General features: G+C 39.8%; 1 protein-coding gene, 1 long non-coding RNA gene and 1 pseudogene across 2 annotated transcripts in view; 2 read left to right on the top strand and 1 right to left on the bottom strand.

Moving 5' to 3' along the window:
- Nucleotides 1–477: 477 nt before the first annotated feature.
- Nucleotides 478–8,657, bottom strand: LOC107543023 (uncharacterized). The gene is made up of 3 exons (XR_015715316.1): nt 8,596–8,657; nt 7,160–7,355; nt 478–1,801 (listed from the first exon to the last, which is right to left on the bottom strand). It is a non-coding gene; the product is annotated as an uncharacterized LOC107543023 (long non-coding RNA).
- Nucleotides 8,658–9,132: 475 nt separating this feature from the next.
- Nucleotides 9,133–23,261, top strand: part of SPRED1 (sprouty related EVH1 domain containing 1) — a 104,861-nt gene continuing 90,732 nt past the window's right edge. The window contains exon 1 of the mRNA XM_016220393.2: nt 9,133–9,664. Within this exon, the coding sequence (XP_016075879.2) occupies nt 9,633–9,664 (32 nt within the window). The 5' untranslated portion in view covers nt 9,133–9,632. The remainder of the gene's footprint in view (nt 9,665–23,261) is intronic.
- LOC148094158 (U2 spliceosomal RNA) lies at nt 12,366–12,535 on the top strand (annotated as a pseudogene).

Here is a 23,261-nt window from a genome sequence, read left to right as displayed (position 1 = left end):
TATACAACCATCAGCATTTTTTTCTTTCTTTCTATTTACCATCTCCTTGGACACATGGGTGAAGCCATATTCAAGCAGGACTTTTCATTTCATTGTTCTTGTTTATAATTCACAATAACGTTTAATGGTAACTCACCTGCTGTTAATCCTCTGTTTTATGTGAAGCAAAATCAATTGCTCCCATAGCACTTTATTCAAATTCCTACAGCACTTACCATGGTAATGGTAATTTACCAATTTTCATCTTCACTGATGTCAAGGACTGCTTTAATTTCATCTCTATTATTGAGCCTGGCCTATAAAATCAATCAATTAATTAATATTTTGGATACAGATATCTTCTTTGAGTTTGTTGAAGATGGATTCTTTGAGAGTTGATCCTAAACCACTCTCTAATGAATTCTAATGATAATTTCTGAAGGTTTTCTCTATCCTTTACTGAGAACTTTCAGTTTTATAAAAGATCAATATCAAAAGTGAAGGTGATAAAAAAACACAAACAAGAAATAATTATTATTAGAATTAAATAAGCTACATTTCAAGTGATTTCCACTGAAATCTGACATTGCAGATATACGAAAAGAAAAGAAACTACAATCACACATAGTTAGAATTTATGGATTTGAATGAAAGCTTGGCAAAATCTCTAATGTCATTTATACATTTGAACAGATACGAGCTCCAGAGACATACATTGAAAACAGAAATTAAAAGTTGTCATTTTGGAGTAATAAATTACTCTTACCATATAAAATCATATTTGATAAGCACCGATCAGATATCTCACTTTACGAGTTATTATACAAAAATAATTTGATACATATGAATATTTGGGTTCTATAAACACTTGGGAACAATGCAAAACTATAGACATTAAGCAAATACATAGTTAAGAATAGTGTCATGGAATATATCAAGAATAACTACAAATTAAAAAATAAAACATAAAAGAATAACTGCATTTCTAAGATGTAGACTAGACCAAATGCTCTAGGACCATAGAAAGCAATCTTCCCCCCCACCCCCATCAATTCTAAAAGGCGTTATGGAAAATACCAGGAGTTGTACTTAAAATAAGCCAAGACAATAAGGCAAGTAAAGAGAGACTGTTCAAAGTCCTTGGCACAGTTTGGCAGGGGACCCAGAAGGAAGACTGGCATATCCAACAAAGGAAGGAAACCTGGAATAAACAAAGATTGGCTAAGACCCAGAAGACGATAAGGGTGTGAAGTGTTTTAGGGCTTCCCGATAAAGAGCTTTGGCGCTGAGGGTGGCGGTCTCTAGTAGGAAAACAAGCCGGCGTCCTCTTAGGATTTTAAACTTTACAGAGAATGAAAATTTCTCTTTCTGGTGAGGTAAGAACTGGCCAGATGTCACCGGAACTGAAGTTTAAAATTAATTTTAAACAGAAATTTTCAATGTGGCATGCATTTTAGATTTTATCATACAAAGATATTAAAGCTATTATCACAGGATTCCCAAATGGACGTATTTGAGAACGCTAATAAGATTAGTGTTGTTGGAGGAAGCAACAGCAGTTATTTTTATTGCTTGCCATGGCATGTATTCATATAACATCTTGTATTTTCTAAATGTTTCCTTTTGGTTTTCTGTCTCCCCAGCCAGTTGCAAGTTTCCAGAACGCAGGCCTCCCAGGAGCTAAAGCAGCCTTGAGGATTCTGCACCTACATATATTTGTATCCATTTTCTTCTCTCCAGCATCTGACCAGTGCCCAACTTGTTCTCTTCTGTAGACCACTGCAACAGCCTATTTACTGGTCTCCAAAAGCTTACAATAGATCTAGGAAGACATGGAACACGGAAAGGAAACATTTAGATAACACAAGGTGTTATACAACACAAATAATAAAAATACCTGCTATCTTTTCCCTCTAATACTGACATTTCCTTTATGATGCTCCTCCTCCCTTTGTCACCTAAATGTCTGTATTCCTTCCATTATAATTGTTCAACGATAAATTATGTACACACACACACACACACACACACACACACATGCACACACACATTGCCAACACAGGTAGAGGTCCAAGAAATGCTTTTTAGGAAAATAGGGAGATTTGATAGAAAAGGGAAATGGGAAGGGGCAGGGAGGGAAGAAAGGGGCAGCCCTCAAATCATCTAGGCTTAACCCAGGGAGAAGCAGAGCCAAAGTGCTGTTCAGTGGTCTAAATCACAGACCAGAAAGAGGCTAACAGCATATCTGAACAAAAATCCTCTTACAGGGGGGCTAGGAAAAGGGCTGGAAATGATGGGTGGGTCTATCTTACTTTCATGCACTTGGAGGCTGGACAAGTATGAAGAAAAATATACCTAGTCGAGGTTAGGAAGGGCCACGATTAGAAAGAGATTATTTACAGCAGGGCTTCTTAAACTTTAATGTGCAGATGAGTCGCCTGCGGATCTTGTTAAAATGCAGAGTATAACTGAGTAGGGCTGGGGTGGAGCCCAAGAGTCTGCATTTCTTTTTTCAATTGATTTTTAGAGAGAGAGGAAAGGAGAGAGAAACAGAGATGTGAGAGGGTAACATGGATAGGCTGCCTCCTGCACAGCCCCTCTCAGGGATCAAGGGATTGAGGGTTTGGGCTTGCAACCCCATCAGGTGCCCTGACCTGGGAATCGAACTGGCACCCTCCTGGTGCATGGGACCCAACCAACCAAGGCACACGGGCCAGGGCTCAAGAGTCTGCATTTCTAACAAGCTCCCAGGTGAAGCTTTGCTGCTTTCAATGGCAAGGATTTATTTTACAGTACTAAACATGAGCATTTAAAGTATTTTTATAAAATAAATCAATGAATTAGTGCCTCCCAATATAGATATCTTCTGTAGGCTTATCACAGACTTTAATTATGAAGTTACCCTCCCTTTTACCCCGAGTTGATGGCAATGAAGACATAATCTGAGGTCAAAAGAGGGAATACAGTGCCCAGTTTCAAACAGACAATTATATACCTGAGAGCATAATCATTGTTAGATGTCTATATTAATAACAAGATAACCACCTGTGTTGCTTACAGCAACACAAATGCACATCAAAGTGCCCAAGAGAATAGTCTGTGATGATAAAAATGTTCTATATCTCAACTATCCAATATGGTAGCCACTAATCACCTGTGGCTATTGAGCACTCGAAATGTGGCTAATACACGTGAGGAGTATATTTTAAATTTAATTTAATTTAATTCATTCAAATTTAAATAGCCACAGGTGCTGGCTAGTGGCCAGCATGATCGTCAAAGCTGCTAGTATTCCAAAAGACAGCCAGATGTTTTTTGCCCCCGATGGAAGTAGTCTTCCTATCAAGGACTCAAGCATTTGCTACCAATTCATAAAAGAGACACCAGAGGTTTTCACTTCACACTCTGATGGTATAAAGGAATTTATGGAACTGAGGTCGGCCCACAGGAGGCAGTTGATAACAGCTAAGGAATTAATCGTCTCGTTATCTAAAGTATGGCTGTCCTGCCAAGTCATTCTCCACAGTAATGACCTGAAGTGAAAGAATATCCTACTAAGGACCCTGTCTTTGACAAGTTATATATAATATTAAAACACACACACACACACACACACACACACACACAGAGGCTTTTGAAGGAGAAAATTTGAGTTTGAGCTCTAGTCATATCTTCGCGAATGTTTGACCTCTGGTAAGTCACCTAACCTCTCTGATCTTCAGTTTCTAATCTTCCCTGTAAATTGGAGTTGATAATAATACCTAGTGGGTAAGGGTGTTGGAAAGGTAAGTTTCTGAGGGGCATAAGTTTTACAGTCCTATACAGTGGCTAATTACTATTGCTCACTAAAAGGGAAGTCAAATGCCATATTTAAAACAAAATCCAAGGAACTGCATAGACACTCTTGTTGTGTACTGAATTTGTGTTGCACGCACACGGTCTTGGAAATCTTGCTGTAATGGGATTATCACCTTCACAGACTGAGCATGCCAAAGCTATCTGGGAGAAGGGTGGTAAGGGAGGAGTGCTTTATTTAGTATGTGGGGCCTAGTAAGCATCCTCCCTGCTAAGATTATACTGAAAATAAAGGAAATCGCAGACTGCTCATTTCCCTTGTACTAGTTGTAATCTTGTGGAAACTTCCTGTAGAAGGCAGTTATAGCATTAAAAGTAAACTGATTTCACACTCACCGGATACTACCAGACCAACAATTGCAGTCCTTTGGGAAAAAAATAAAATAGCGTACTTCTTTATACTTTGTATTAGTTTGGAAGAACATGGAAACCCTAGTGACGGAGAAACAGACTCATGCCAGAGGCAAGGAAACTATTTAGAAACATGGTTACCATTTAGTAATTCCACTGAGAGGCAGAGCTCATTAGCCAAGAGACTGGTTATGCGGAGAAAAAAAATCATTCATTAAACAAAGTACAGCATGAAAATAGTGTCCCCTTTGATCTAGGCACATATTAACTACAGTTTTAAAATATAAAATTTTAATAACATCTGCTAAGGGGTAACGTTAAGAGTAGATTTAGAAGTGGAAATGTGTACATGTATTTTATATTCTGTTAGAACCTCAAATGTTGGCATGGCCGTTTCCTCTTTTGGCTTTTTCAAGTATACACATATCTGCTGTGAGCTTATTAGCACAAGGCATGGTGTGTGTGAAATGCTGAACTGCAGCAGTATTCAAGTTACAATAGGAGGCCAGAGGGGACTCCTCATTTCCATCAGTGTCAGTCAATACAGTTTCATTTTTATATATGCACAAAGCTTTGGCATCATATTTCACTTGAAAAGCTTCCATTACTTAAAACCAATGTTGACGAGAACAACAAAAAGTAGGAAATGCTGCCTCTGCCTTCAAGCCACTTAAAGTGTAACTGGGAAAACAAACATAAACTCATGAAGTTAATTAGCGCCAAAAAAAAAAAAAAAAAAGAGGGCAAGAAAATTACTAATAGAGGTTTAGAACAGTAAAGGTAAAAATAAAAGAATTTGAGAAGACAGCTCTGGCCAGGCAGCTCAGTTCATTGGAGCATCATCTCATACTCCAGAAAAGGTTGTGGGTTTGATTTCCTGTCAGGGAACACACCTAGGTTGAGGGTTCAATCCCTGGTTGGCGTGTGTGCGGGAGGCAACCAATTGATGTTTCTAGTTCTCTGTCTGTCTGTCTTTCTCTCTCTAAAGGATTAAAAGGAAAAAACAATTAAAAGAATTTGAGAAGACAAATTCTGAGTTCCTAAGAAAAATGATCACTATGGACCAAGTGGTCTGGAAAGAGGGAGAAAGCCTTGAATTGGAGGCTCCATGCCATCTTCCAGTGCCTCCACGAGGACAGGCCATTTTACTGTCCTCGTGAACTCTGGTCCGATATCTACCTGGAACTCAGAACCCACTTGTACTTTCTTTACTTTGATGATTTCCTATAGTGACAATTACTTAGCAATTGTGCTGTTGGCCCATGGATGCTTTTGAAAATTAATCATCTATAACAGGTTAAGTGTTAAGTGGCTGTGGCTAATTCTTAAGCTCAGGACAGTAGTACTGAGAGCCATCTGGAAGCACCAACTAGTATAACCAGCCTCCTTCCCACAAAACCTTCTGAGAAAATATAAGAGCAAATGCAAGGGTCCCTTGCCCTCCTGACCCCGATATGGCCACAGAATCCTTCTTGACTAGTGCTAAACCAACCGAATGGAGTTGGGACTTAAGGTGAAACTGTGGCCTATATTTATCTTCTCACACAGCTTTTCAAGACTTGTCGAATCCGTCTTCCTTAGCTGAACCAGTTCTCCGGCCTTGACCTGACCTTAGCCTAAGATATACCTTGGGCCATCTTTTTTGTGTTCTGCTGGAATAGAGGCTTAAATTAGAGATATGTTCAGAGATGTGATGACACATGTAGGTAGAAAGAAAGGAGGAAGAGTCTGTGAAGGGCTAGGAAGGACCTGGCTTACTTCAGGGAAAAACACACCAAAAAACAGGTTTGTTAGTCCCATTCCAGATCACAATATCACAGTCTCTGGCGTGGGATCTAGGAGTCTGCATTAAAGCAGTACTTGCAGTGTACAGCATGTCTTCAAATAATATTTTATTCAATATAACTTTATTATAAGACAGGAAATTAACTCTTGTTTATATCAATTTGCCTATGGTAAAAGTGGTTTTGTTATACTTCGTTTCCCTTAAAGTCACAGAACCTATGAACATTGTGAGGACCTATAGTACTTCAAAAAAGAACTGTTTGGTGACTGTGTCTTGGTCATGGGATTGGGAACAATCTAAAAGCATTAATTCAGTCTGTTGATTATATCTTGCCCCTTTGGGTAAGCACTGTGTGTGAAAGTGACCTGTACAGGGCCTTGCAAATGACAGCCAAGATGGTTTTCATATCTTCTCCCAAAGCCTGTTATTGATAATTTCCCCGATGCACTTGAACCTCCAACAGATACATACTTCTTCAAAAGAAAACGAGGTTTTGCAAGTGACCCAACTTTTTTTAATCATAACTCTGAGAACTATCACTTACTGATGACTTACTAAGGGCCAGGGTATGTGCCTAGCAAGAGTGGTACGTAGGAAAAACCTGAGTTATTTATTGAATGATCAAGGCTACTGAATGATCAAGGCTTCACATTAAGCCTTCAGAGCAATTCCTACTGCCTTGTCATGGAGTTTATTATGTTCAGTAAAAGCTAGGACTTAGTGAGCTCTTAATCGGTTCTAAGTGCTTTATGTATATTTATACCTTATTAATCAGTACAGCAACTCTATGAGTTAGGTACACAGGCTGAGTTTAAGTAACTTGTCTAGAACATGAATTATAACTGATGGGACTTGACTCAAATCTGAGCAGTTGAAGAGGTCAGCAGTAGTACTGGAAGGAGAGCAGGCCAGTCCCGGCACTCCCAGTCACAGGCTCTTAGCAGGAACAAGATAAAAAACAGACACAAAAACACCTCAGGTCCAGAGGTAACAGAGTAAGGTGTGATTACCTCAGATCCTCTCACCTCTCCCTGTCACCAACATTACCTCGACCTCCCTTTGAGCAAGGACAATGCTGCTGCTGAGGCAGGATGCAAGAAACCTCAGACATCAATGGGATGCTTTTTGGGGGCAGACTGACTGGTTTAGCTCCTTTAGTCATTCATCACACAGTTATTAAGCACCTACTATGTTCAAAACACTGCTAACAGACTAGTTAGTGCACGTGCTCCTGAGAACAGCAACCCCGAAACTTCCCGGAGACGGATGGCAGAAGACGAGTGCCAACTTGTGCGGGAGGTTCTCCCGTTCTCTTCTTCCTCAGGAATTAGTCTCCCCCTCAAGGTGGCAGGAGCAGCAACCTTCATTAGCAGGTCGCACAAACCTGAGAATGAAGAGAAAAACATTGCGCACTGAGCTAGACCGATTACCTAGGGAGATGCATCAGAAAACCTGGAGCGCTTGCGACTCCTTCCCCCAGGCCGGACCATGCAGAGGCTGGCTTTCTAGGTAGAGGAGAGAGAAGAGAATTGCGGAGCGAGGGGCTTGGGGTCCTCTGGTGCAGGAGACCCCATACTCCATCATTAGAGTCCTCTGGTGCAGGAGACCCGATATTCCATCCCGCAACCCCAGCAGGTTCCCGTGCAAAAACCTTCTGAGATGAACGCATACATTGTCCTCTGACAATGCAAACGTGACAGCTGCCTATTCAGTGCTCGTTCCGCCTCCGTCCCGAGCCGCTCACGCCACAGAGGCATCTTCTGCGCTATAGTTATGCAACCTCACTCGCAGCGGGAGTGATTTCCTGTGCTTCTGCCTGCGCTAGATTCATGTAACACGCCTACCCCGGGCTTCAATGGAAGTCGTTCTCCATTAACAATCACTCGAGCTCTCGGAAATGAATGCCCTGCACAGCATACCCCTTGAGCAGTAAGAATCCAAGGTATTAAAACCAACTCTTTCTCTCTCTCACGCACGTGCGCGCGCGCGCGCGCACACACACACACACACACACACACACACACACACCCGTGTGCATGCAGCTAGGACACTGCAGCAATGCAAGCCGAGGACAGCAGGCGGAGCTCTCTCCGTACAGCCCCTCTTCTAACCCCCACCAACTAAAGATGAACTCATGCCAGTTCCATTCTTTGCTCTGCAAGGAGAACACACACACACACACGCACACACACGGCAGGACAGAGTAGCCTCCGATGTCCTCCTAGAGCACACTGTCACTCTAGCGTCTTGGTTCAAATAACCCGGATATTCCAAAGCGAGTAACGGGGGAGGACCGCGCCGCAACAATGCAACCTCGCGAGCAGCTCCCTGTGCAGCTCACACCCCCGCCCCCTTTCGCAGCGTGCCAAGAGTTTGGAGCGCGCGCACGCACACCGAGCGCCGCGCCTGGCATATCCCTCCGCCTCCCTCCTCCCTTTCCCCGCTCAGTGGCTCGACAACGATTTGGGAAATGAAGGGAGGAGGGAACTACTTTCCTGAAACTTGCTATGCTGCACACGACTTCGAGTTGCAGTGATTCGCTCGGAGGCCGCAGCTTCTGGTCCTCCTACTCGCACGCGCTCACAGCCCGGGCGCCCTGCTCTGCAACCCCACCCCGTGCTCACGTTGCCCCCCGGGGGGGGAAGCCGGCTGCCGGGAGAAGTCGCCAGGGACTACTTCGCCTCCTCCTGCGGGCGCCCCCGGTTCGGGCAGCGGCGGCGGCGGCGGAAGGAGCGGGCGGCGTGAGCGCTTCCGCCGCCCCCCTCGCGGCTCCCCTCCGGCGGGTGTGAGGCGGTGAGGAGCTGGCCCGCCGAGCTGCTGCTGGGCACCGGCTGGCGGGGGACCTGCGGCCGCTCGTCTCGTTCTCAAGCTGCTTCTCGGGACCCTGACCCCCCCGCCGCCGGAGCGCTCCCTCTTCGCCGGCCCTGGTGGGGGCGATCGGCTCGCCTGCCTCCGCCGCCTCACGCGCTCCCCACCGCCCCCTCTCCCCCCTCTGGAGCCGTCCCGGCTGGAGCGTGTCTGGAGGAATCCGCCGCCGCGAGGCCCCTCGCCCGGTTCGGCTCCTGCCCGAGGACCGCCCCGCTAGCTGCCGGGGGCTGAGCGGGCAGCCGGGTGCGACGCGGGAGATGGTGGGGTGGGCTCCGGCAGGACCGCGCCGCCGCCGCCCGGAGCCTGGGCTCGGCACCCCCCCGCCGGCCCCCACCGAGCGGAGCTCTGCTTCCTCCTCGCCGCATCCCTGAGGGAAGCGCCGCCTCTGCTCCGGGCTTCTCCGCCCGCTCGCCCGCTCCTTCCCGGCCGGACCCCGCCGCACTCCACCCCGGCGGCGGGAGGAGCAGCTCTCCAGTCAGCCTTTGCAGCCCCCCTTCCTTTTTTCTCTTCCACGCACCCTCCCGGGCCTCTTCTCATCTCTTGGCTGGGCGCAGAGACCAGGGAAGAGGCTGGGGTCGCCACGGCAGAGGTTGTTGCCGCCACCCCCCTGCGGGGGTGGCCGGGGTTCCCGGCTGGGGGGGCACCGTTCCGGGTGAGGCATCCACCATGGTGAGGCCCCTGAGCCACTGCCCCCGCGCCCCCCCGGCCATCGCTGCCTCCTGCCCCTCGGTGCTGCTGCTGCTCCTCCTGCTGTTGCTCCTCCATCTCCAGATCGGATCACGGTGAGGGAAAGATGAGCGAGGAGACGGCGACTTCTGACAACGAGTAAGCGCCTCATTGATCTTACTACCCCCCTTCCTCCGCTGTCCCCCAGACCCCTCGAAGACACGGGTGCGGGAAAGCGTGCAGCCCTGGAGAGTTCGGTGCATCTCGTTCTGCAGATAATATTTGATTTCTTTAGCCATTTAATTTCAATGGCAGCCGCCCCCCTCCCCATTTAGTTGCTTTCTTTGGGGGAGGGGTATCGAGGGTTGGGGTTGGATGGCAGTTTTACGTCCGGGAGATGGAGTAATGTGGATGGATAGGTGGAGGCAGGGCAGAAATTAGCCCTTTGCCTGGAAGACCTCCGGCCTGTCCTTTTTCACTTGAGCGTGCCAATCACCGTACCCTGAATATCCATCCTGCTTCCTTTATAGCTATTTCGCTTGGAAACTAATGTGTGGGAGCACCTCCTGCAGCAGCAAACTGCTCTTGAATCTTAATTCGATGAGTCAGTGACTCTTAAAAACCGATTAAGCCTCCACCCCCTCCCTTCCTTTTTTAAACTTATGACCTGTAAGATTCTTGTAAAAAATGGGGCTAGGGGAACATTTTTAGAATTTAATAGGATTAAGGACGCCTGGAGTGTGGGAGATGTTGAACCATTATATTTTACCTGAGCGAACATCAGACTTGTCTTTATCAGGTGCCCAGAAGGGTTTTGAATGCTGGTATTTGTTCTTCAGCTCTACGAAAATACACCGTTTACGTTGATGTAACATCTTAACAGTCTTTGCATTGCTGCACATGCTGATGACTTCAGGGATTAACTTCTAGAGCATCCCGGTTAAAGTTTTTGTTTACGCGGGCTGTCCTTATGTTTTTCTAAACGAAATACTTTGCCTTTTACCATATTTTGCTTTCACGTAATCGCTGCCTGGAGAAGTGATGACGCGATGACAGTTTTCTGTTGGGGTGGGATTTCATTTCACGCAGGATCCTAGCAGGCGTTTTCTTGTAACTCAAATTTTGTTATCTTTTGAGGGTTGGAAAGAGTTAAGTGAGTTAGGGCTAGCCCTCGGATGCATTCCTTTAAATAAAGTGCATTCCTCGAGTCAGACCTTTTTGAGAGAACTTTCAAGTCCAAAGCCTAGGCCTGTTTAACATAAAATAGCTGGGGAAACGCTGAGCCGCGTCTTCCCTCCCCCGCCCTCCTTCCCCCGCCACACTCGCCTGATGAGCGGGTGTGGGAGAAGGTAGATTGCTGCAGTGTCAGTGCAGCCGAGAAGCAGAAGTGGCCGCCATGTTCTCTCTCTTTTTTTTTTTTTTTTTTTTTTTTTTGTGAATCGCCCTCATTTGCATAGCGCACTCTTCATTCATAAAAAAATAATTAAACATCCATCACCTTGGACATCTTGAAAGGGTTTCCCAAGGAAAAAAAAAAAAGAGTCGAAGCTCGATGGTCTTCGTGTCGATTTTTGAGTTGGGCAAGTCAGGAGAGTTCGAAGTGAGAGGTTAAATTCAAAAACGCACGCGCACCCAGACAACTACCCCTGTTCTCAGAATGTTGACACAGTTATGTGGGAAATATCAGTTCGGGGAGGTGCTGGGATCACGTGATCGCCTCCATTCATAAAATACCTGGCTGTCCATTCACAGTGCAGTGCACTGTCTCGCTGCCTTCCGCAGATTAGACCTGCTTTCCGAGAGATCAAGAAGTGCTGTAGCTCAGATAACGCTTCGTGAGGACGACAACTGCTGAAAATTCTGAACCGAAGCACGATAGTTTTTATAAGTATTTTTTAAGAAAGCAGCTTGGATCAAAATGTCAAGTTAATTTGAGAGATAGGAAAAGACTAATTACCATATTTAAAGTGAAATACTGAATACTACCTCCTCGTTGGGTGCAACTAATAGAAGAGCAGATGAGGGAATGCGAATTGACACACGTGTAAAATACAGTTTCTAAACGGGCTCTTTTTGTAATACTTGCTGTGGACAAAGTCAGAGTGCAAGTTTTTGGTGTAGTGATGTCAGTGGATGATCTGGTTGTTACCCGAAAAATGAGTAAACATTCCTAGTTGGTTAATCCCGAAGACGTTGATACTTGAAACACTAAATGGCAACTTTTACTGGGAGGATTGCTTCTTTTTAAAAAAAATTTTAAATGTACTTAGTATGGGACAGCTTGGAAATAACCTCACTCACCCAGACTTTTAGAATTCTGTTTTCACAAATTTATCCTGCTTTATTAATGTTATTCCCTAGGAGTTTTGTTATGCTAGTTTTTATAGGACAAAATTAATGTTTTAGCATATAATATTTTGCTATTAGATGTTAACTCTTCATGGGGACAAACTCTTGGGGTTTTATTTAAATTTTTTTTAATAATTAGTAAATGATGTGTTCATTTGGTAGTCAGTTTTATTAGGGTCAACATTGTGCATTAGCTAAACCACAGTGAACTTGTTTGGAATGTAACTTTTTTTGTGGTAATTTATATATCTCATCTTTAATATATAAAGTAATGTTTTGAAATGGCAATTTATTATTTATATTCATAGATATTATGAAGATACAAGAGATATATTATGACAGATGTCCTCGAAGCCTTAGCATAGTTTAAAACTGCCTTGGACTTTATTTATAAAATCCATATGCATATTTTTTCCCTTTTTTTGTCTCATAGGAATTTAATTACAGTAGAGACTGATTTTAACACGCGAATGTTTTTTCACTTGATTTCAACCTTTAGAAAAAAAAGTGAATTGCTTCTCGGCCTTTTGGCTAAGATCAAGTGTAGAAAAACGTGAAAATCATATCTTCGGAAACCTTAGCCTTTTCTGGTCATTGTTGTAAACTCCAGTAAGGCCTTTGAAGCCTCATTTTGAAATCCTCTATTACATGCTCTATTATTTGAAATAAGAGTTACATGTAGAGAGATAGATAGCTCTCAGAGGTTGATTGTGAGTATATATTTAATCAAGAATTAGTGAAGGATCTGTTATGTGTAAGACTTTCTCTTATGCAATACCAAACTTAGGGAAGGGTTGGTAAGATTCTGCTTTTCTTCCCCAACCTTTAGTAGGAACTAGAACTGAATTAAAAGTGCAGTTTAAAAAAATAATTCCCTCCACGCAGGAGTAATAGTTTCTTTCAGATAATGTACAAAATGGCCTTTGAAGTGAATAAATTAAAATTTATTTACATTTCTACTAAAATAATGTCTTAACACTTGATATATAAACAAACCTTTCATTTCCTATGATGTTCATGAATCATATTTATTGGATTTTTTCCTATGTGGCAAGCACTGTGATAAATATATACTTTACTCGTGTATTATATAATTTATGTATATACATGTATTTTCAACAGAGTGGAATTGCATAGTAGATACTATTGTAGCTTAATATATTGTGAATATTTTCCTGTGCCATTACTTTCTAAAATATCATTTTAATGGCTACATTATATTCAATGTATAACATACATTAGTTTTAATCATTCTAATTTTGGATGCTTCTGAACAGTGCTGCCTTTGATCCTTCGTTCTGTCTTCATCCAAATATATTACTTTTTCCTTGAGATAGTATAGGAATGGAGTTAAAAGGGATGCAAGTTTTAAATTATTTTATTCTTTCTGCCAAATTGCCCTCTAGAAAAGAAAGACTCAGTGTATGAGAGTGCTTATACCTTGAAATGTCTGTCCAGTTCTCTTAGAAAAAAATTTTGCCAGTTATTTATTTTAATCCTCACCCGTGGATATGTTTTATCGATTTTTAGAGAGAGGAAGGGATGGAGGGAGGGAAGGAGAGAGAGAGGGAGAGGCAGAAAAAGAGAGAGAGAAAAAAAAAATGTGTTGTTCCACTTACTGATCTGATGCATTCATTGGTTGCTTCTTGTGTGTGCCCTGAACAAAGATCGAACTTGCATTCTTGACGTTTGGGGACATTGTGATCTAACCCAGCCAGGGCCTTTATTTTTTAATATTTAGATTTAGTTTGCTGTTTATGACAAATTTTGTATCATAGCATCATCTCATTTTAGAGCCCAGAACCAGAGTCATTACAGACTCCTAACATGTTGATTTTTGTGGCACTCAGAATGATTTTTTTTAAAAAAAAGTATTGATGTATTTTTGTTAAAACATAGTTTATTATTATTGTTAAAATATAGTTTATTCGTAATGGATCTTAGACTAAGGTGTTAAATTGCTTGAGACATCAAGTTCTTAGAATTCAGACTACTAATCCCTAACTGAATCTTGTTTACATTCATAATTGAAGGAAATACCAACAAACCGTAGCAGAATTAGAAGTACTTGTGATTGCAATTGTATTAGTTCCCTAGGGTTGCCATAATAAAGTACCACAAACTATATTAAAACAATAGAAATTTTTTGCCTCACAGTTTTGGAGGTTAGCAGTTCAAAATCAAGGTGATGGCAGGACCATGCTCCCTCTGAAATCAATAGGCAAACCCATCCTTGCCTCTTCCTAGCTAATGTGGTTGATGGCAACTTTGGCATTCCTTGGCTTACAACTGCCTAATTCCATACTCTGCTTTCATCATCACATGGTGTTCTCTTTGTGTATCTCTGTGTTTTCACATGGCCATTTCATAAAGACCAGTCATATTGGATTAGGAGCCCACCCTACTCCAGTGTGACTTCCTCTTAATATTCTTCAACAACCCTATTTCCAAACAAGATCACTTTCTGAGCTACTAGGGTTTTGGACTTCAACATTATTTTTAGAAAGATATAATTCACCCATAACAGCAATAGAAATCAGATTTTTTTAATAGTACAATTGCTGTCCAGGGATTAATAGGTATCTTGAAATAGCACTCATTATAGTCACTAGTTTGAAATTATTATAGTTATTAAACTATTGCTAGAGCTTATATTTTAATGTGTTAATAAAACACATATATTTTGTATTACTATTTCAAAATTAAAATATTTTGATAATTATGCCAATGTAATTGATTTCTTTTATAATCCTATGTATTTTGTTTTAAGCCTTTAATATTGTTCTGAGAAGGGGGCCATAGGCTTCAACAGACTGACAGAGAGGTCCATGGCACAAAAGGTTATGATCTCCTGCTGTAGCTCTGGCCGGTGTGGCTTGGTTGGTTAATTGTGGTCCCATGCACTGAAAGGTTGCCTTTTTGATAATTTCCTGTCAGGGCACATGCCTGGGTTTTGGGCTGCATCCCCAGTAGGGGGCATGCAGGAGGCTGCCAATTAATGTTGTTTTCTCTCTCCCTCTCCCTCCCCCTCTCTCTAAAATCAGTAAAAACTTTTTTTAAAAAAAAAAGATCTGTAGAAGGCTGAAACCAAAGATATGAATATAAAATGGGGAGATTAAGAAACATGAAGGATAAGACGAACAAGTTCAACATGCAGTTAACAGTTCCAAAAGAAGAGATAATGGGAGAGAGGAAATATTCAGAGATAATGGCTGAGAATTTTCAAGAAGTAGCAAATTAAACCCAATTCAGTGAACTAAACACAAAACAAAGCCTCACAGTCAAACTGGGATTATTTTGAGATTGCAAGAACGGATCAACCTAAGAAAATCCATGTCGTTTTATCACATTTGAAGATTAAAGGAGAGAAATGATACAGTCTTAATAAGTGCCAGAAATGCAATATTGTCATTTCATCTCTGCCCATAGGAGTAAATGTTCATAATTTATAGATTTATAATATAAATGTTAATAAATACAGATTTATATTATTTCTGCTCCCTAGAATTTTAGACTTAATTTTTCTGATTTAAAATGAGAGTGTTGGATTTGATCAGATTTAAGATTTCTTTTAGTTCAAGAATTTTAAAATCCTAAGTGATTTTCTTTGTATTTCTGAACCACATTTAATAGAGCATTCCTGCTACTCATAAGTATAGAATTGACTGCTGAAGATTTCCTTGTATCTGAGATTTTTGAATTATCTTGGAAAGCATTTTCTTTGTACATTTAGAGTGCAAAGAATAAGCTTTAGTAAATTCAACAATGATTGGAAATAACATTTAATCTAATCAGTTTCTTGATTTTATTTCTAAATGTTATCTTTATAACAGGTTATAATTTAGACAAAGTCCATTATGACTTGGAATGTAGAATGCAATTGTTTTGCTGGTAGTACTTAATAATACTATTGTATATGATTAAACACATCTCATTTGTTTATTCACATGTTTAGAGATTACTTGAGAAAATACATGATACTGGTTATTTGTTAATAGCTTCTCTGTATTGGTTTCCTGTGATAGGCTTACCAGAGCTTTAGGTGAAATTTAGTGAATCGTGACTTTTTTGATGCCACTTTTTCAAAGCTATCATAACTTTCACAACATTAGGATGTTTTTGTAACTTTGGCATAAAGTCACCAAACATTTTTATTTTACTGTTTTATTTTTAATTACATTGCTATTTTGAGATTGCCCCATTAATAATATGTGAAAGCATTTCAGAATTTTAGTTGCTGAATTATGTGTATGGATTTCTTAATAGTTTTTCAGGACAGATAGCATTAGTAACTCTTTCTTCAAGAATTAAGTTCAGCCTGGCTGGGTGTGGCTCAGAGGTTGAACATCATATGATCCAGGAGATCATGGTTCGATTCCCCGTCAGGACACATGCCTGGATTGTGCCCTGGGGGCTTGATCCCCAGTCAGGGGCATGCAGGAGGCAGTCGATCTCTCATCATTGATGTTTCTATCTCTCGCCCTTCCTCTCTCTGAAATCAATAAAGATATATTTAAAAAAAAAAAAAAAGGAATTAAGTTCAGCGATGTTTGAGCGCCTCCTTTGCTCTTGACTTTTCCTTAGCCTTGGAGATACAAAGATAAGTAAAACCTGATAACTGCTTTCACTGTCCAACAAGGGAACTAGATCCCTTTGAAATGTGATGAGTGCTCTGCTTATGAAGTTATTCAAAGCTGTAGGAGAAAGTGATTCTGTCTGGGGGTGGATGGGAAGGTGCGAGTTATGTGTGAAGGACGGTTTCAGAAAAGAAACCGTCTAGTTTAAGAGTCAGCTAGAGATGAGATAGAAAGGGGAAAGGTATTTCAAGAAGGGGGTGGGGAATAAAACAAGCCAGCACAGAAGGTTTGAAGACAAGCAATAGCTTTTTGGATAACTATGTTTGGAGGAGTGGTGGGAGATAAAAAGGTTTTGGTGGCCACATTGTAAGTATAGATTTGTACTTAACTATGTATCAGCAATCTTGGGACAAAGGTGATGGCTAGTCCTGGAGCCTGACATCCACAAAATAAATGCGACAGAAGCTCCTGGAAACTTTTTCAAGACTTTTTTTTGAAAAGTTGAGAGAGCCTGGCCGATGTGGTTCAGTGGTTGAGCATTGACTTGTGATCCAGGAGATCGAGGTTTGATTCCTAGTCAGGTCACAGGCCTGGGTTGCAGGCTGGTTCCCCAGCAGGGGGCATGCAGGAGGCAGCCAATCAATGCCTTTCATCATTGATGTTTCTCTCTCTTTCCCTCTCCCTTCCTTCTTTGAAATCAATAAAGACATATTTTTTTTAAAAGTTGAGAGAAATTTATTTAACTGTTCCGCACGTTGGTAACATTAATTTTGAACAGAATTCCCCTAAATTTTTCAGATTAAGCATTAAAAGAAAATTTGTTCTTTGAGCTTCTCTCCCTCTTCACCACAACTCTTAGGCCAGTAAGGATAATCATGAAAAGCACCAGTCTTTATCGTGTAGGCAGTGGGGAACCATAATGTTAAGTGAAGAAGTGATGTTAAATTTGTATAGAAAGTTGAATACTAGGGCTCCTTTGTACAGGTGATTAGAGGGGAGAGAAAGAAGAAGAAAGTGAACTCTAATTGAGGAGGAAGATGTAATAAGGTGAAGAACAGCTGGAAATAGTTCATTTGGAACTGTCGAGGATGAATTTGTAAGGCAGTTCAGATTTCCAGTGCATATGATTATGTGACTGGATGTGAGAGAAGTAGGAAGAGTGTGGGATGATTTCAACATTTTAAATTTGGGCTGCTGTGATGCTTTTAAATAAGGTGGGAAGAGGAAGGGAAGGTTTTTAAGGGGAAAATAACTCAATTTTGATCTTTTAAAATTTGTGGGTGTCAAGGTATAAAATGTCCCATAAGGTGTTTTAATTATAGGTTTGGTGCCCAAAGAAGGTTATGAAGGCTAAGTTAGAGGTGACATATTCAGCATATGTAATAGTTGAAGCTAGTGGAAAATTACCCAAGGATAATATTAAGTAGAAATGGAAAATTGAATAGTCAACAGCAGCCTTTTTAAGGGTAAGAGACGCCAAAAGACAGAAAAGTCTTGAAAGGTAGGAGAGTTCAGAGAGAAAGCTTTAAAGACAAAATGGGAAGTGATGAAATGGAGAAAGCAAAGAGTAAGATTTTACTCATTTAAGGGGAAGCTGGGAGTTGAGACTATTTGTTGAATGAGATGATGTCCGTTCTAGAAAGCAAGAAAAAAAAAGATTTAAGGAAAGATGGGTAATTGGTAGAGCGACGCCTAGAAAAGAGGAATCTGTCAAACTGTTTTACTGCTTATCAGACACAGTGCTAGATTTAATCCTTCTAAGAACCACATGAGCCAAGTATTATCCATAGTTTACAGATAGAGATAACTGAGACTTGAGAGGTTTTAGTACTTGTTCACAGCCACACAAGGGAGTAAGTAGTAGAACTGATTCAAATTGCACAGTGCGGTGCTTATACTACTGTGCCTTAAGCACGTTATGGCAAGACTTGACTTTAAACAAGAAATTAAGCTTGGAGGGATAGGTAGATGAATAGAATTGACAGATGTTTTGAGGGTCTGGAAGTTTTTGATAAAGTTAAAGGACACACAGAGTGGAAGTGGGGAAAATGTAAAGATAGATTTTGATCAGAGAACACAGACTCGAGAGTGCTAACATATGAGGGAAGATTAAAGTAAAAACAGGTTGTTGGAGTAGAGGAGCCAGGATCTGCTAGGATATTTTAAAAGGCCAACAATGTGGCTGTTCAGTTTGCTGGGTTGGTATTAGGAGTTGAGGTGGAGAGGAATCCTGAGCCAAGGCCAATGTATTTAATGTGCGTGTGGGATGAGCAGCTTAGAGTGGGAGTATGAATGCTGACATCTGCCTCCACAATTTAAAGAGACAGCAATAAGAATTTTGGAATTGGAAGTTGAAGAAGAGGGCGTCAGGGAGGAAGATGAGAAAAGGGAAGGGCTTATCTGGGAGGAGTTGAGAATATTGGAAATGATTGGGTCTCCTATAATAATGGCCCTGTCAGGAATGAGAGATGTTAGGAATTAGAAAGTAGAAGGGAAGATAGACGTTGTGAATAAATTATCCAAATTTGGATTTTATTAAGAACTTTAAGCTTTCTGAAAGACTAACCAAGATGTTGACTTTATCCAAATAAGTTATATTGTCTTTGGCAGAAGGTTTTGTATTCTTTGGGTACTCCAGTCTTAATGGTTAGATAGGCCTTTTCAAAACAAAATTCACTAAATTTCTGTAACTTGGTGTTCACAATTAACATGATCCTGTGGTTACTGCTGACTGTTGCATTAAGACTTTGGCAAATCACGTAACCTGTCTTTGTGCTTGATTCTCCATCTGTAAAACCAGGATAATGTGTCAGTACTTCAGAGAGATGTTAAGATAAATGTAACCTCCCCTCACTAATAAAACTTTTGATTAGAGATAAGAGAATATTAAAAATAACTTTTAATTCTTGAGAAGAAAGGCTCATGAAATATAATCAGTGCTTTCACTTAGCCTGAGGGGTAGGTTTACTTTTCTTTTTGGTAGGGTATTACTTTTTTTTTTTTTTTTTTTATTTTATTTATTGATTTTGGAGAGAGAGAGAGAGAGAGAGAGAGAGAGAGAGAGAGAGAAAGAAACACCAATTTGTTGTTCCACTTATCTATGCATTCATTAGTTGCTTCCTGTATGTGCCCTGACCAGAGATTGAACCCACAACCTTGGCATATCAGATGACACTCTGACCAACTGAAATACCTGGCCATTGCTGGTAGGGTTATTTTTTAAAAAGGATTTGACCTGCTGGAAAATTTGTATTTTAGTTTAAATGTTAAAATGCAACTTTTCAGAAAAACTTAAAATCTAATAATTCCAACAAGCAGAAAATAATATAAATCTATATTGTGAACATTTTCTTCCATGTTCTGAGCAAAGATTGAGTAAGGAGCATATAACAAGTGCTAGGCAAAGAACTAGCTCTAGCCAGTCTTTGTTTGGTATTTGATACGACTATTTAGTTATGAAAGTATATAGTTCTGGAGCTTGTTAATGAAAGCAGTTTTAATACTGAGCACATTTTGGAAGTATAAGTAGGTTTGACGTCTCTCCAGTATTTTCAATGGAAAAAGTCATCTTTCTCAGTTGAACGCAAGAACTTTCAAATATTGTATGGAGAGCAAAAATCTACTTACATGGGAGAGAAGGGGAGAGGAAAATTTTTTTCAGCTTATTAAAGATTTAGATACTTAATTTTTTGCAACTGTAATCAAACTAGAATTCCTATTAATAGGCTAGATCTATTCATAGGGATCCTAATGATAAGTAAAATAGGCTAGATCTGCTTATTAGTTCATTGCTCTTGATTTAGTCTGTAGCTTATGTTTTAGTTCATTTTATAGTCATCAGCAACTAAAGCAAAACCTTGTTTATACTTTAATGTAGCCTGATATTTAGCCTCATTATTCTAAAACTATAATTTGTTAATTCAAAAATAACTGCTTTAGATACATAATTACTGAAACTTGGGTTAGGAATGAATTTGAAATTAAGTCTCAATCAAGATCTTAAATGAACATAAATCAGGAACTTAAAAAATATGATGATTAAAAATTGTATATACTTTTTTCTTGAGGGTTATTCGAGCCAAAACACAAACTTAATTAACTTAATAAAAATTAACATACAACAAATAACTTTGATATATCAAAATAAGATATTCTTTAACTGTATTATGATAATTTTTAAAAGGAAGAGGAGACATAGGAGATGAATGAGTGAGACAAGCTAGCCTCTAACCACCTTAGTTTTCTTGATAATTGAGTCAAGCAAACTTAGCTTCTAAGTGAGCCAAAAAGAAAGAGAATGTATTTGATGTCATATAGACCCTATAGCAGATCAGTTTGAACTTGTATAATGTGTACTAGGCTTCAGTTTATTATTTCATGAAATAAGAAGTAATACTGAAAGTTATAGGATCCTCAGGAGAGTCCATTTCAAGGTTGACTTGTGAGGAATTGCAGGGGAACTTGGATTGAGTTGCTGTATAGCTAGAATATAGAGAAGTGTTGTGTCATTGCTTTGCAGATTTCTTCACTGAATTGCCCAAAAAGATAAGGGAATGCTTCCCAAAAGCAGCCTTTAAAAAGCATAGAATTATTTTGAAATCTAGTAAACTGTCTCAAAGATTAATGTGAATATTGCATTCTAATCAATAATATAGTTGTATTTCCCATTTGAAATGTTTTTAATTACTTATATTAGGAAAAATTGGAAAGCTCTTTAACCACAAAATCTTTGTGCATTTTTATGCTTATGGCATTATGGGCATTATGTGTTCATAGCCCATGTTGCACATTCCTGGAAGTGTACTCTCTTGAGAGAGGCAGTATTTTGGGATACATCCAGGGTGTGCTCCTGAGACCAGGGCATGATTGTAATTATAGTGACTGCCATTTTCAAACAAAAAGTAGGAACATACGGATTCAGCAAAGATTAATATAAACTTTTTGATGGATAAAAACAATATAATCACACTGTAAAAATTTGGAAGATGGAAAATACCTATAGAAGAAATTTTCTTTTGTGTACTTTTTTATATTAAAAATATTATAAAGGCAAAGATATAGAAGGGATCTTAAATTTAAAATTTGTTGTTTCTATAAAAACTTCAGGTAAATAATACAGTTTATATAGATAGTGAATTACCTGTGTTTGAACAAATAGTTGTGCTAATTGGCACTCTGAAATCTGCAGTGCTATGTAGAAAAGAAAACTCAGATTCTTACCTTAGTTTTGCCATTTAATTATGTGACTTAGAGCAGATCTTTTCATATGTGAGCATCTCTTATTGAAGACAGTAATCTTTTCCCATTTATAAATTACTTTTGCAAGAAAAATTATATATGAATGGATTTATCTATAGAGTTTTGATTTACCTATAGGGAAAATGTTTTTTTTTCCTAGAGGATTGGAATTTTAAAAGGCAGACAGATAAAGGAAAAGTTATAGCAAAACCTTAGGGAGAGAAAGAAAGCTGAGGAAAATGAACTGGACCTTAGATTTGAAATGTCTAGGCTTGTTTTGGGAGATAAATGAGATCTGTATAAGAGGTATTAGCTAAGTTAAAAGGTTATATAACCTACATATTGGGAAGTTATGTAAAATACCTACATAGGTTATATAACCTACAAATTGGGAAGTTTTGAAAAATATCTACATAGCTAAAATCAGTCCAAAAATTTGGGTGGTGTATCAACTGAACTAGAAAATTCCCTTTTAAAATATTGGTTGCAACAAAACAATACATTTACAAGGATGTTGAGATCATGTAGGGGACAGGGGGAGACCCTACACATTTTGAAGTGATCTGGGGATGGAAAATGAGAATTCATTATACAAGATCTTTTATTTTTAAAAGCTAGATATTTCTGATATTCTGTCCATTATTTGGACATGCTTTCATTATTGTTTAATTAATGAAGGTAAGGTAATTATAAGAGTTTCTGTAGGCTCATATTGGAACAGTGTTAGGTACACAATAAGCAATAAATGTTTGGCAATATGCATTCACATATGGCCCCAGTCCCTTAATCTTCTTTTCTTTCTTTTTTTAAAATTGATTTTAGAGCAAGAGAGAGAGAGGAAGGGAGCAAGAGAGAGAAACATCGATTTGTTGTTCCACTTATTTTATGCATTCATTGGCTGATTCTTGTATGTGCCCTTACTGAGGATCGAACCTGAAACCTTGGCCTATTGGGATGGTGCTCTAACCAACTGAGCTACATGGCCAGGGATCTTAACTTAATTTTCTTTCTAAGCTTTTAAGTCTGTTTCTCAATTGCAATAATAATCTCTTAGTTGGGGAGGGAGTCCAACTTGCTTTAGTACATCTCCAACCTTTGGAATCATCAAACTATAAAGGAATTGTAGAAAAAGAAAAAATATTTTTACCACCAGCTTTTAATTCATTCTTTCACAGTTCTTTCAAAATGTTCCTATTACTTTACTGAAAGATAGTGGGGTTTTTTCCTGTTGAAATTTTTCTTATTTCCATTTCCTACCAGTTGGGCCTTGTTAGAATCCTTGATGGTCGAAAGCAGCACTTCCATTAGAACTTTCTGTGATGATGGAAATGTTCTGTTTGTGCTATCCAATATGGTAGCTGATATGTGGCTATTTGGCTAATGAGTACTTGAAATGTAGCTTGAGGGACTGAAGAACTAACTTTTTAATTTTATTTAATTTAAATTGCCATGTGCGGCTAGTGATTTTTGTTTAGATGGCACAGATACTGAGTGTTTCTAATTCTTGAATTCCAGAAAATTTTTGGAAACAATGACATGTTTTCTATTCAATCTTAGCCAGTTTTTGAAGAAAGTTCAAAATTTTTTTTTTT

This window comes from Miniopterus natalensis, chromosome 1 (genome assembly GCF_054644295.1).
Source record: "Miniopterus natalensis isolate mMinNat1 chromosome 1, mMinNat1.hap1, whole genome shotgun sequence".
Lineage (NCBI taxonomy): Eukaryota > Metazoa > Chordata > Mammalia > Chiroptera > Miniopteridae > Miniopterus > Miniopterus natalensis.
This window is presented reverse-complemented; position numbering and strand designations above follow the sequence as displayed.